The sequence below is a fragment of the Mesoplodon bidens genome (assembly GCF_964165515.1).
Source record: "Mesoplodon bidens genome assembly, chromosome: X".
Taxonomy (NCBI): domain Eukaryota; kingdom Metazoa; phylum Chordata; class Mammalia; order Artiodactyla; family Ziphiidae; genus Mesoplodon; species Mesoplodon bidens.
The window spans coordinates 119891799-119906759 of record NC_138163.1 but is presented as its reverse complement, the minus strand read 5'-3'; the positions used below and the strand labels follow the sequence as shown (position 1 = coordinate 119906759).

Sequence of the window (14961 nt, the reverse complement as noted above, 5' to 3'; positions counted from 1 at the left end):
GGTTGTAGGTTTAAATAATGGAAAGAGAAAATGTTCCTCTATGTTTTAAAATTGTCTACTGAAATTCAGCTTACATCTAATTCAAATGGAACTGTTTGACCGTGCCTATGAGGGAACATAGCCTAAGAATGAGAACAGGTGTTCCTCAGGTTCTGCCGCCGAAGAAAACTTACCCAAGACCGAAGTGACTTTCTCACTGAAACCAAAGCAACAACAGGAATGCAGAGAAGAAAAAAAATGCAGTGAAAGAATGAAGCCATTTTGAGGGAAAGGAATAAAAGAAGAAAAGGGTTCTACCAGGAGCTATACAAGGAGAAACAGAATACAGCTCTGACTCATGCAATAACCTTGAGTGGTGAAAAAATAATTGGAATAATGGGAGAATAATATCAGAGTTCTGAACTTGGTTTTGAACACATAAAAAAACGTAAGTTTTATGTGTAAATTTTAGGGTTGTTATCCTCCCCTCCCCTTTCACTATTTCCCTTGCCCTTCAGATTTGGAAATTATTCCCTCAAGTAAAACAAAATTATTTTCTCTCATTTCCTGGGAAAGTTCTTGTCCTAACTCTTCCCTCGAATAAGTTAGCACTTGAGGAATGATAGCTGTAGTGACTACATTGGCATCAATAAATAATTGACTGTTGTAGTCAGAGTTCTTCTCATAGACTCATGGTCTCCTTTTTAGAGATCAGCTGAAGTCCAGCTGTCTCACTGTACATATGAGGAAGTGGGCATGGCAGGATGAAGCAATTTTCCGAAACCCACGGAGCTAGTAAAGTAGCAGTTCTAGGCCTGGAACTTTGAGGTCAGGTGCTAGTAGGCTTTGCTGTCATGCTTCAATGTATAGAACCAGCAGCAGCCCCCATAACAGAAAGCGTCCTGAGGCCAGTTCTCACAACAAACCTTTAAAGGAGGCTTTATCACTCCCATTTTCCAGGTGAGGAAACCAAAGCTCAGAGAGGTTAAATAACTTGCCTAAAACCACCCTGTCAGTAAATAGCAACACTGCCTCATCTTGCAGGATGACCAGGTAGGGATTACCAGTATCTAAGGGTGATCCTACACCTCACTGGGGACAGATGATGGCCTGCCTGGTGTCATGAGGAATGCCCAAAGGCCCACACAACCCAAATTATAGACCCAACTCCTTGGCTATGGTGCCTAAAGTTTCCACTTGGAGTCACTGCTAGGAAAGGGCAGAGTCTTAAGGAAATGGGTCACTGAAAAGTTATGTTTTGTTGGGAAGGGAAACTCTGGGAAGCAAGGGGAACTTTTCAGGCCCAGTAGGATGATGCTGGTCAAGTGGAGGCAACATGAAGAGAAGGGGTCTCTGGAGAAAGAACAGAACAGTATCTAGACTGAGGCTGGATCTTTGTGCTCCTAGCTCTGCTGAGGTGTTTATGAAAGCTGATAGCGTGCATTTACAGAGCCTGATAGGTGTGCTGTGACTCTACTATTTTTGAGGGGGGTCCGTAATTGCATAGAACTGAGTTAATAATAATCCTGGGCTCAACATACACAGGTCCGTGTGTGCCTCTCTTTTTAAATAAATACACAAATTAATATGAACACCCATGAACCCAACACCCAAACCCCAAACCAGAGCATTCGACGAAGCTGTCTGACAATACCAAGTTTTTTTAAAAATTTATTTTACTGAAGTATAGTTGATTTACAATGTCGTATTAATGACAATACCACAGGAATATAAACTGCCTTAATTGATTTGCATTATCTTGTAGTATTAAACATTCTCATGGGGTCTGTATGCCTGTCCAAAAATTACATTCACAGCAGCACTGTTTACTATTTGTAGTAAATAAATAAATACGTAAAAAGAAGGAAGGAAGGAAAGAAAGAGAGAAACAGTCTAGAAACAACCTAAATGCCCCTATGGTAACACACATAACATAAAATGACAAAAAGTTATGGGACTCTTTTCTGAATGGGGCAAGTCTAGATCTTCAACAGTACCCAGTGAAAACCTCTCTCCAAGTTAGGGTCAGAGGAAAAGAAAGGCAGTGCTATATCACTTGTCACCAGTCATGTGTTTGGAACTTGGCCTCAAGGACTAGAGAGGTGTAGTTTATTTTTTTAATGAGGCTTGTCTGTGTGAAGCAATTTCAGTTTTAGAGAACACGTCTCCTTCCATTTTTTTTGGCATCACTTCTGCTTGTATAGGTCATCGAGTCATGGCAGGGAGAAAAGCCTTGGCAACTGGATAACACCCTGAACAATTATCTAGTGTTGAATTTAGGGGCTCTGCCATGCTTCAGTGGATGACCTTGGGCAAGTTACTTAAATTCTTTGAGCCTCAGTTTTCTCATCTGTAAGTGGGGTATACTCATGAGTGCCTTGCAGGATTGATATAAGGATTGAAAGAGCTAACTGTACCTAACACAGCTCTGGCACAAAGAAGCCCAGCAGCAAATGTTAGTTACCTTGTCCATATACACACAGGAGTATAAGGGACACCCTGCAATATATTGAGCACAACACTGTCCACTGGAAATCTAATGGGAGCCCCAAATGCGAGCCACAGGTGTAATTTGACATTTTCTAGAAGCCACATTTTTAAAAGGGTAAATGAAACAGATGAAATTAATTTTAGTAATGTATATGATTTAACCAGTATATCTAAAATGTTTTGTCTCAGCATGTAATCAATGTAAAAATTAGTAATGAGATAGTTTTGTATATTCTTTTTTCCTTTCCTTTTCTTTCTTCCTTCCTCCCTCCCTCCATTCCTTCCTTCCTCCCTCCTTCCCTCCCTCCATTCTCTCTCTCCCTTTCTCTTTCTTTTTTTCTCTCTCTCTTTTCTTTCTCTCTTTCTTTTTCTCTTTCTCTCTTTTCTTTCTTCCTTCCTTTCTTCCTCTCTTCCTCTCTTCCCCTCTCTCTCTCTTTCTCTTCCTTATTTTTTTTTTTGCATCCCAAGTCTTCAAAATCTGGTGTGAATTTTACACTTACAACATGTCTGAATTCAGACCAACACATTTCAAGTGCTCAATAGACCCACGTGGGCTTTAAGTACTTCTAATGAGATTGAATCTCTTTAGATTTTGAAATCTGGCCTTTTCGATTCTATTCTATTGTGCATTTCAAATTGTGGTAGGTGGTCGGCCTCAGTCCTGTTCCTTTAATATCACTGATTTATACTTATCTGAGGCATCAGATGGTACACGGGACAGATTGTCCAAGAGCAGGAATCCCCAGTCTCCTTGCAAGGAATGGCTGTCTTTCTTGTCCTCAAAGCTTCAAACCTCCAGAAACCTGGGATATGTGGAGAGAGGGGGAAGGTGAAAAGAATTGGGCCTGATAATAAGACTCCAGAGTTCCTGGGGAAGAGACCCTCCTGGTAGCTACACAACAACCCTCTCTGATGGAAATCTTAGCAACTTGAGAACTGACTCAGGTTCGCTGTCAAGTTCGCTGTTGGGGGTGGTGATGGTCAGGGGTAGGGGTAGCAGCTGCTTCTTGGCAAACAGCTTAGATGGGTGAAGGCTGGACTAGACTTGCTCATGTAAGAAACCCCAAGTTTTCCAGATAAGAGGTGGCACCTTAGATGTCAGAGTCCACTGCATATAATGATTCATGCTCAGTTAATTATGGGTACTAAATAAATATTAATCAGAACTAATAAGATCATGCTTTGGACAAAAACAAAACAGTGGATTCTGACAAGTCTCTGTATAATTAACCTTCGTCTTTTGGACTGAAGGAGAACCGAATAAGGCCATTCATGTTACCTATCCTTGGTTCATGTTTCTGGATCACTTCCCACCCAGGGACTCCAAGAATTTCCTAAATGGTATCGCTCAAAACACTCTTCAGGGTTCTTGTGTTGTTGGCATTTTGCTCTGTTTCCTTCCAGACTTTTTTTCTATGAAGCTTTTGTGATCTCTTTATAGCTGAGCTCAACTTTAGTAAATAGTTTTGTATCTTGCTTTTACCTACTTATAATGTTTGCATTTCCATGTTCTCATATAAACTTCATACAGTGAATTTTTAATGACAGTGTAATGGTCCACTGGGTGCATGTGCTATGATTTACGTAATCGTCCTCCATTATTGTTTCTTCTGGATATTTTAAGACGTGATTTCGTTCCGTAACACTTGGGCACATGAAACGTTACCTTTCTTTATTTTTTAAAAATCAAATTAAATCTGGGTTTGAATTCCTACGTGCAGAGCTGGCAAGACACCCACCAGCAGCCATCAATGTGGGGCTTGTTCCTAAGTGTGTATGCAGGGTATCTGGAAAATGCTTCGTGTGAAAGTTAGGATGCTTCTGACTCTAAGCAACACAAATCTACCCAAGCTGGCCTAAACCATAAAGGAGATTGTACTAGCCTGTGAAATTGGAAGTTTCAGGATTGGTTTGATTTAGTTACCTGACAACATCACCGAGGACCCAGCCTCTTCCCACTTCTGCTCTGCTTTCTACACAGTCAGCTTCACCCTGCTCACAAGTTGGTTGTCAATTGATGCTTTTGTGGGTGTGCTTAGAGATAGGGAGGAGGTAGAAAGAGTGAAAGAGAAGAGAAAGAGATTCTTCCAGAAGCTTCCTCTGAATGGCAAGCAAGTTTCTTTTACAGAAGCTCCCAGGAAATGTCTCCTCCTTTTCGTTGGCCTAAATTGGGCCATGTGCCAATAACCATGAGCCATGGCCAGTGGTCAGAATTAAGCTTATTAGTTTTTATTTTATTTTATTTATTTTTTAAAATAATTTTTAAAATTTATTTATTTTAGTTTTTTGGCTGCAGCGGGTCTTAGTTGCGGCACACGGGGTCTTCGCTGAGGCATGCGGGATCTTTGGTTGCTGCGCGGGCTCTTCATTGTGGTGCTCGGGCTCCAGAGGGCGTGGGCTGTGTAGTCTGCAGCACACGGGCTCTCTTGTTGAGGTGCATGAGCTCAGTAGTTCTGGCGCACGGACTTAATTGCCCCGCGGCATGTGGGGTCTTAGTTCCCTGACCAGGGATCGAACCCGAGTCCCCTGCGTTGGAAGGCGGATTCTTTACCACTGGACCGCCAGGAAAGTCCCTAAGCTCATTGGTTTTTAGATTGAGCCGTATATTTCATTACTACAACCAAAGTGAGCTGTTCCCCACCCCACTCCCACCCCTGGCCAAAACACAATTGTACTGCATGGGGAACTAAACAAAAGCTGGGGGTAGTTACCAACAGGAGAGGGAATGAATTTACAGAGACTACAGTAAGTTCCCTACGTATGAACAGGTTCTGTTCTGAGAGCACATTCGTAAGTCCAATTTGTTCATAAGTCCAACAAAGTTAGCCTGGGTACCCAACTAACACAATCAGCTATATAGTACTGTGCTGTAGTAGGTTTATAATACTTTTCACACAAATAATACACAAGAAACAAACACAAAAAATAAAGAAAACATTTTTAATCTTACAGCACAGTACCTTGAAAAGTACAGTAGTACAGTACAACAGCTGGCATCCAGGGGCTGGCATCGAGTGAACAGGCAAGAAGAGTTACTGACTGGAGGAGGGAGAGGAGGTGGGAGATGGTAGAGCTGAAGGACCGTCAGTAATAGAAGATGAAGGGCAAGTTGCAGTTTCACTCACACCTGATGTTGTTGGAACGCACGTTTCACACCTTTGAAAGTTCGCAACTTGAAGGTTCGTATGTAGGGGACTTACTGTACCAGCTTTGCACAGTGGCAGTATCATAGCCAATGAGGTTTAATCCGAGGTGCGATTACAGAGACTACCAGAATGTCTCCTTTATCTTCCGACCTGTTTTCAGCCCTAGAAACCAAAGCACTTTGCTATACAGAACAGCTAACGAATTTCCCAAGGCACAGCAGCCCAAAGCCAAGATCCAAAGTCTCCGTTGTCTTTTAGATTGGGGCAGATCAGCCACCCCTTTCTTTTGTCCCTCCAAGAGCAGCAAAAACAAAATCCAGATTTAATTTCTCAATAAGTTATCCTGCCACACTATCCCTGTACTTAAAATCTTTTCTGACCTCTTTTGGGGCAAGAGAAAGACCATCAAGACTGAAAAGCCTCCTTAATTAGAAATTAAAGGACCAGGATAAATGGACTTCAGGAGGATTTGCGCCACCCAGAACAGTTTGTCAAAAAAATCAAGAATCTTGGCCCTTGGGAGGATAGAACTACCGCTTCAAATCACACACATATTTGATTCAAGATATAAATTTAGTAAAAGTTAAGTAGTTGTCTGTCCTCTAGTTCACTCATCTTCACATTCTTACTTTCCACTTTTAAAATCAAAAGGTGGGCTAGTGAATCTTGGATGCAACCGAAATTTCCTTCGAGAGGTGAATGGATAAGTAAACTAGGCTACACCCAGACAATGGAATATTATTCAGACCTAAGAAGAAATGCGCTATCAAGCCACAAAAAGACATGGAGGAGTCTTAAATGCACATTGTCAAGTGAAAGAAGACAATCTGAAAAGGCTGTATACTGTATGATTCCAATTATATGACATTCTGGAAAAGGCAAAACTATGGAGACAGTGAAAAGATTAGTGGTTGCCAGGGGTTCGGATGGGGAGGGATGCATAGGCAGAGAACTGGGGATTTTTAGGGCAATACTTTTGTCCAAACCCATAGAATGTACAATACCAGGAGTGAACAGTAATGTAAACTATGGACTCTGGTTGATAATGATGTGTCAATGTAAGTGCACTGATTGTAGCAAAGGTACCATCTGGTGGGAGTTGATGGTGGGGGAGGCTCAATTTTTCTATGAACCTAAAAATGCTTTTAAAAAAAAGTCTATTAAAAACAATTCATGCTGGTATTATGAAAGACATAGAATTGAGAGTCAGGAGACCTGGATTCAAATCTGGACTGTCATTTACAAGCTGGGTAATCTTAAATTAGTTTAAGCTTTCTGTGTCTTAGTTCACTCACCTGTAAAATGAGGATAATATTCATTCATCAGATTTACTGTGAAGAGACAACATAGGTAATTTCACAGAGCACATAGTAGGTGCTCAAAAAATGTTAGTTGAGAGTGAAGAGAGAGAGACAGGAGGAAAAGGCAGGGAGACCAGGATTTCATAAAGTCAAGTGATGGTGGAGGTGTTTTGTAACAAGATCCAGCGACCAGTGATTGATGATGAGATAATTAGGGGTTATTTTTTCCTCATCTGTTCCAGTCCACTTTGGATTTTGGATTTATCAAAATATTATTTAATGAAGTGTACATTATTTTTTATTTTTTATATAGTTCTCAGCCCTTTTTTATTTTATTTTATTTTTTTTATTTTTTTAATTTTTATTTATTTATTTATTTATTTTTTTTGCTGTACGCGGGCCTCTCACTGCTGTGGCCTCTCCCGTTGCGGAGCACAGGCTCCGGACGCGCAGGCCCAACGGCCATGGCTCACGGGCCCAACCGCTCCGCGGCATGTGGGATCCTCCCGGACCGGGGCACGAACCCGCGTCCCCTGCATCGGCAGGCGGACTCTCAACCACTGCGCCACCAGGGAAGCCCTATTTTATTTTATTTATTTATTTTTGTGGTACGTGGGCCTCTCACTGTTGTGGCCCCTCCCACTGCAGAGCACAGGCTCCGGAGGCGCAGGCTCAGCGGCCATGGCTCACGGGCCCAGCCGCTCCGCGGCATGTGGGATCTTCCCAGACCGGGGCACGAACCCGTGTCCCCTGCATCGGCAGGCCGACTCTCAACCACTGCGCCACCAGGGAAGCCCTGGTTTTGATGTTATTATTGTCAGTTTTCATTTATTTTAAAAAATATTTGTTGTGAACCTAAATAGTGACTGGTACATACGCTACACGCTGAGGATGAAGCAGTGAATAAGCCAGACCTGGGCCCAGTGGTCACAGGGCTGATGTCTAGTGCCGAAGATGGGCATTAATCAAACGATAACAAAGTGTTTTGAGTGTTACAGTGGGAGGAACAGAGTCAGGAAACCATACAGCAAGGGGAATGAATAGCGTTTATGATGGGGGAAGGCCTCCCTTGATGTCTAAGTGTTGACCGTGCTGAGGTCTGAGGCATTAACAAGAAGGAATAGGGTGCATAGTACAGGAAACTGGTTCTCACACTTAAAAAAAATTTTTATTGGAGAATAGTCGATTTACAATGTTGCATTAGTTTCAGGTGTACAGTAAAGTGATTCAGTTATACATATATTCATTCTTTTTAAGATTCTTTTCTCATGTAGGTTATCACAGAATATTGAGTAGAGTTGGAGTTCCCTGTGCTATACAGTTGGTCCTTGTTGGTTATCTATCTTACATATAGTTAAGGTTAGTATGCTCATCCCAAGCTCCTGATTCATCCCTCCCGCCCCCCACGTTTTCCCTTTGGTAACCATAAGTTTGTTTTTGATATCTGTAAGTCTATTTCTGTTTTGTAAATAAGTTCATTTGTATCTTTAAAAAAATTAGATTCCACATATGAGTGATACCATATGATATTTGTGTTTCTCTTAGTATGATAATCTCTAGGTCTATCCATTGGTTCTCACACTTGAGCATGCGTCAGAATCACCTGGAGGGCTTGTAGATTAGTTAACTATTAGTGCATAACAAATTATCCAAAAAGTTAGCAGCTGGAAACAACAAGCATTTATTACAACAAACTGTGAGCATTCCTCAGCTAAGCGTCCAGGAGCTGCTTAGCTGAGTGGTTGTGGCTTGGGGTCTCTCCCGAGGTTACAGTCAAGGTGCCGAGCAGGGAAAGGATCTGCTTCCAAAGGGATTTGCTTCCAAACTCAATCTTGTGGGCTTCTCCACAGGACTGCCTTGAAGCCTGGCAGGTGGCTTTTGAGAGAGGAAGAGAGAGACACAGACACAGAGACAGAGGAAGGGGGGGAGACAAAACCCTAACATGGAAGCCACAGTCTTTTTTTAAATGTTGACATTAGTATTAGTAGTGGTAGTAGTAGTAGTAATTCATGTCCTTTAAATGTTCAATAGTTATTCCATGGTTATAAAATATTTTCATTGCTATCTTAAATATTTTCTTTATATTATTTGAATATATTTGATTTTACATTTTGGAACCAAAAGGTACTGCTTTTTTTCCAGTTTCATTGAGATATAATTGACATAAATAACATTGTATAAATTTAAGGTGTACACTAAAATGATTGATACATGTATATATTGTGAAATGATTACCACAATAAATTTAGTTCACATCCATAGACTCACATAGTTACAAATATTTTTCCTTGTGATGAGAATTTTTAGTATCTGCTCTCTTAGCGACTTTCAAAACTCCCAGTTATAAGATAAATAAGTTCTGATGTAACATATAATGTGATGACTATAGTCGTCAATAGTGTATTGTATAATTGACTTGATTTTTTTAAGAACACTTTTAGATTTACAGCAAAGTTGCGAGGACAGCACACAAAGTTCCCATATGTCCCATATCCAGTTCCCCTACTGGTAACATGTTGCATTAGTATGGTACATTTATTACAATTCATAAACATATGTTAATACATTATTATTAAACAAATTTGGTCCAGAGTCCTTCGTTTATGCCGAATTCCTTAGTTTTTACCTTAATGTCCTTTTATCTGTTCCAGAATCCCATCCAGGATAGCACATGATATTTAGTTGTCATGTCTACTTAGGCTTCTCTTGGCTGTGACAGTTTTTCTTATTTTCCTTGTTTTTTTTTTTTGTTTGTTTTTTATAAATTTATTTTATTTTTATTTATTTATTATTTTTGTCTGTTGGGGCTTCATCGCTACATGCAGGCTTTCTCTGGTTGCAGCGAGCCGGGGCTACTCTTCGTTGTGGTGCGCGGGCTTCTCATTGCGGTGGCCTCTCGTTGTGGAGCGTGGGCTCTGGAGCGCACAGGCTTCACTAGATGCGGCACGTGGGCTCAGTAGATGTGGCTCGTGGGCTCTAGAGTGCAGGCTCGGCAGTTGTGGTGCACGGGCTTAGTTGCTCCGCGGCAGGTGGGATCTTCCAGGACCAGGGCTTCAACCCGTGTCTCCTGCACTGGCAGGCGGATTCTTAACCACTGCACCACCAGGGAAGCCCATTTTCCTTGTTTTTAATGACCTTGATAGTCTTGAGGAGTATTGGTCAGGTAGGACAGAAGTTGTTTTATAACCTAATCTTCAAGTGAGATCTCATCACTTTTGGCCATCCTTTATGTGGTAGAAGTGAGTACTACTTCTTGTCCATACTCAAGGGGAGAAGAATTAAGCGCCATCTCTTGAGGGGAGGAATATCAAAGAATTTGTGGCCATATCTTTGAAACCCCCATAACCTTATTAAAACAGAGTGCCAGGCCCCACCCCCAGCGTTTCTGATTCAGTAGGTCTGGGGTGGGGTCCAAGAGTTTGCATTTCTAACAAGTTCCCAGGTGACACTCCTGCTGCTGGACCAGGGATCTCACTTTGAGAGCTACTGGGAGCAGAGCTTGGGCAAGACCTTGGTGTGTACAAATAATTGAAAAGAGTTCATCAAGATCTATTTATTTCTCTCAAGATCCTTCTTTTATAACTACAACCAGCACTGAAATCAACCCACTGGTTTAGCTTCTGGATTTTGCCAGTTAACATGAAACTTTTAGCTTAAATAAATAAATAGTTGGATGAAAGAGGTACAACCATATCTTGTGTTTATATTAAATATTTATTTCATTTGATTGTCACAAATGCCAGGGAGAGAAATCAGGTAGCCCTGTCTGACATAAGAAGTCACAGACACAGAAAGGCTAAGTGACTTGTCTAAGGTCACACAGCTAGTTAATAAAAGAACCAAGCTTAGGACTGGGTCATTTGAGCCCTGCACCAGCACAATTTCTATTACACGAGGCTCTATCATATCGTTCCCAACTTCTGAGACTTTGCCACCTTTTGGAGAAACATTAATAAAACTAGGCACATGACAATTCAGTAAATCAGAATACATAGATTTTTTTTTTTTTTTGCGTTATGCGGGCCTCTCACTGTTGTGGCCTCTCCCCTTGCGGAGCGCAGGCTCCGGACGCACAGGCTCAGCGGCCATGGCTCACGGGCCTAGCCGCTCCGCGGCATGTGGGATCCTCCCAGACCGGGGCACGAACCCGTGTCCCCTGCATCTGCAGGCGGACTCCCAACCACTGCGCCACCAGGGAAGCCCCAGAATACATAGATTTAAAGTAGCATTTTGTTCAGTAAAAAAGGAAGGAGTGAAACAAGTCTTTCCAAGCTCAGGTGAAGATCAGCAGCGATTTGCGGCTTAGGTTGGGAAAAACCCCTCTCCATCGATATTCAACTTCTTCCTGCTCATCGACTCCCACAACTGCCACCAGGTACAACATGCCTCCTGGTAGCACCCGAGAAAGTCACTGGAGGAATCACAGGCCACAGGTCTTTTCGTCTGCCCATGCACACCAACACGATTGCTTAGCTCTTCTGGCAAAGCTCCTGGTTAAAGAGGTTGTTCGTATGTTTTTTCAGCTTTTTGTTTTGAAAATACATGGTAGTCTACATACCATACCACCGTCAAGATGACCAAGACGTACTTGAAAATCTAGAAGTGAGGGAGGACCAGCGGATGTCTTTGAGTATACGTATTACTTTTCTCTTTTAAGTTCAGAGTAGAGGTGCAAGCATTAAGCAAAGGATTGGGTGCATAGAAACCCAATGAAGGCACAAAAGCTAAATAGCTACACACCAATAATCTTGCTCACTGAGAAAACCAGTCCAATCAGACCAAAGGAGTGGTTTCCAGTTACATTTTTATCTTTCCTCAGAGAACATTCTACCTTTCATTTAGTTGATGTTTATACGTTGCCAAAAATAAAGCAAGGTTTGGTGGAAATAGTTAAAGCAAGCTGTACTTCACATTAGGAAATAATGATTGCATATACTGAGCCCTGAGTTCAAGTTCACTCTTATACAAACAATACCTAACATAGTGTAAGTGTAATACATAGTGTAAGCACAGACTCCTGTCCAGAAGTAGTGGTGCTGGTGGTGGTGAGGCATGAAAAAGAGTCAGGGGGCTGTCCTATGGTGGTGGTGGAGGTGAGGGGGTATGAAAGACAGTGCCTGAGACCTTAAATTTGATCCTTTCCAATGGTAGTGGTTGGGGGGGGTGACATGAAACAAAGACACAGTGACCTTACAATTAATCCTGCCTAGTGGTGTTAGGGGGAGTTCACGGGGAGGGGGGGAGAGGGGGAGGGACTAAATGAAGTGTCATTGACCTTAAAATTGACCCCGTTCAATGGTGGTGATGGCGGTGGTGGCATGAAACAGTCAGTGACTTAACAATTAATCTTGCCCAAAGGAGTTGGCCCAGGCGGGGGTGGAGAGGGGCGGACATGAAACAGAGTAACATTACAATGAATCCCGTCCAATGGTGAGGGGCAGGCAGGAATCCGAACCAGTGAGTTTATTTTTGCCCAACGGTAGTGGCAGTGGTGGAGGGCATGAAGCAGCCAGTATAGTTAAGTGGTAAACAGAAGATGAAAAAGTGTCAAGACGCAACAAATACCCTGAAGTGCAACAGTCAGCTGATCCAGGGAAGGCCTCCCGGAAGAGGTGCCTTCGGTGGAGAGGGGCCTTGAGCAGCGCTTAGGATCGGATTCCGGGCGAGGGCTCCGGATCTCCTCCCAGTCCCCTTGTACCTCCGCCACCTTTCGGCCGCGGAGGACCTAGCCCGGGACGGGACCGGGGGTAGCTGCACTTGCCGGGCCTGTCTGGGTCCCGGGAGCGAAGGAGGGGGCGGCCCCGGCGGCACTCCGGCAAAAGAAAGCGAGGGCGGCAGCGGCCAATCAGCAGCCAGCGCGTGCGGCCGCGCGCCCCTCGTGCCCCCCGCGCGCCGCGTACGTACGGCGGCTGGCGCCGCCCCCGGGGGCGGGGCCTGGGGAAGCCGCGGGCGGGCGGCCGGGGCACGGGAGCTGCTGGTGGTGCTGCTGGTGGTGCTGCTGGTGCTGCTGCGGCGGCTGCACCCGCGTCGCCGAGGCCGAGACGGAGGCCAGGGTTGTGCGCTTGGCGAACTTGCCTAATCCGCGCGGCTCGGCTGCACCGGCCTTTGTGGCCGCTTGAGCGTCTTGACTGGTCTCTGCGTTGCCCCGACGAGGATGCGGCTGTTCCGGTGGCTGCTGAAGCAGCCGGTGCCCAAGCAGATTGAGCGCTATTCGCGCTTCTCGCCATCGCCGCTCTCCATCAAGCAGTTCCTGGACTTCGGTAAGTGCGGGGCCGCGGGTCGCCACGGTCTCCACGGCCCCGGGGTGTGGGGCCGCTGCCTTCCGGGCCCGCCGCCGCGGGTCTCCGCCGCCTCTGGGCAAAGTCCATTGGAACCGCGGGCGGGGCTCCGGGATGCTCGGGGGCTCGGATTTCGGGGCGCAGAGGGGCATGGCCTGGTACCCGCACACCCGCCGGGGGCTCACCCGGAGACACAGAAACCGCGTCCGAGGAGCCTCATCCCGGGCGGGACTCTCCAAAGCTGCCGTCGTTAGCTTCAAATCTACTTGACACACACCTCACCGCCCTTAAAACTTCGGAGCGGAGTGTGGGTGGCTTTTGAACGTTTTTATATTTAGATTCTTTTTTTCTTTTTGGATTGGGTAAGGGCTGTTTAGAAACACTTTGAGGTCGAATAAATTATGCAATGGTATTTTGTTCCTTTTCTGCTCTTAAGGTGCTCCTGTGTGGCCGGAGCGGCAGGACTCGAACTGCTCTCTCGTTCGTGTTGTGTTAAAGCAGTTAGAGGCCTGGACTGCAAAAGCCTTAGATGCTGGGAGGAGCGGACGTGTGGGCTCCTAGCGTCACAGAGCAGGGTTTCGTGCCAGCACCTTTCGCCGCGCCTCTCCTTCTGTGTCCCACCTTCTCCCCTGTCGGGCGGCTTCCACTAATTGAGGTGGGAGCGCAGAAGACCCGGCCCCCACCCTGCCTGAGGCCTAGCTGAGATGGGAGGAGATTCCACGACCTTCTGTTAACTGGATCGTGTTTCCCCAGAGTGGTGCCGTTTCAAGCGCGGAGGGAATCCTCTCAGTTGGGTGAATGCGAGGCAGCTGGTTGTGAAACACCTGAAAGTATTAAAACAAAAGTGCGCACCCAGCTATCAGGAGGGAACGCAGCATCCTGGAAGGAAAAGAAAATGGAGCAGCAAAGGTGTTCCACGCTCTTGAGGGGAAATAATGGGGCGGCTGGTCGTTTAATGACTTTGAAGTAAATGTCAAGAGATGGTGCCACGTGGGCATAAAAACCTAAGTGCAGAGTAGGTAGCACATTCATGGAAGACCCAGTAAGCACCATGTGATGTTGTCCATACTTAAGTTAGGATAGGAAGAGAGGAATAGGTTAAAGTTGAGACCAAATTAAATTTTAAGAAGCCAGTTTGCCAGCGAATGATGAGGAAAGTCAGGGTTCAGTGGCATGTTGATCTTTGCATCTTAAACTTCAGTCCCAGAAGCTTTTCAGCAGTTGTACTTTACCATCTGTGGCCACTTGTGAGGATTTTAGAGGTTTGAGGCAGCCCCCTGACTCCAGAGTTTAGAAAGAAAATGTCGCTGTTGCTATAAATAGCAACATTCTATCCCTAATTTATGGTTTAGAGAGATTCTGAAGGTATCGACTTTTCATTGGGGTAAACTGAGACAGGTTAATTCACAATAAAAGGAACAGAAAGAATCCAGAGGCTCCCAGTTCCTTCCACCCTCAAAGTTGAAGTGATACCTCTCATAGCTTGGCGAAATTTTGGTTTATTTATTTCTATAGCAGCTAGTATCTACCATGTTAATAGGTGTCTGGGAAGAGATGTTATTTGAGTAGGAAAACCACAGTGGGGCATAGTGTTATCGTGGAAAGCCCATGGGACCATTATCTGGAAAGAAAGGTTCTAATTCTTGCTGTGCCACTGACTCAGGAGCCTGGCCGTGGCTGAGTGACTGAACCTCACTGGGGTTCATTGTCCCCGTCGATAAAACACGTGGATTGTATAAGGTCATCTCTAAAGCACAGTTCCCAAAC

At 44.5% G+C, this 14961-nt stretch overlaps 1 protein-coding gene across 1 annotated transcript in view; it reads left to right on the top strand.

Annotated features, from left to right (window-relative positions):
- The first annotated feature begins 12796 nt into the window (after positions 1 to 12796).
- The window catches only part of PDK3 (pyruvate dehydrogenase kinase 3), a 75015-nt gene continuing 72850 nt past the window's right edge, over positions 12797 to 14961 (top strand). Inside the window, exon 1 of the mRNA XM_081222374.1 lies at positions 12797 to 13176. Within this exon, the coding sequence (XP_081078500.1) occupies positions 13071 to 13176 (106 nt within the window). The 5' untranslated portion in view covers positions 12797 to 13070. The remainder of the gene's footprint in view (positions 13177 to 14961) is intronic.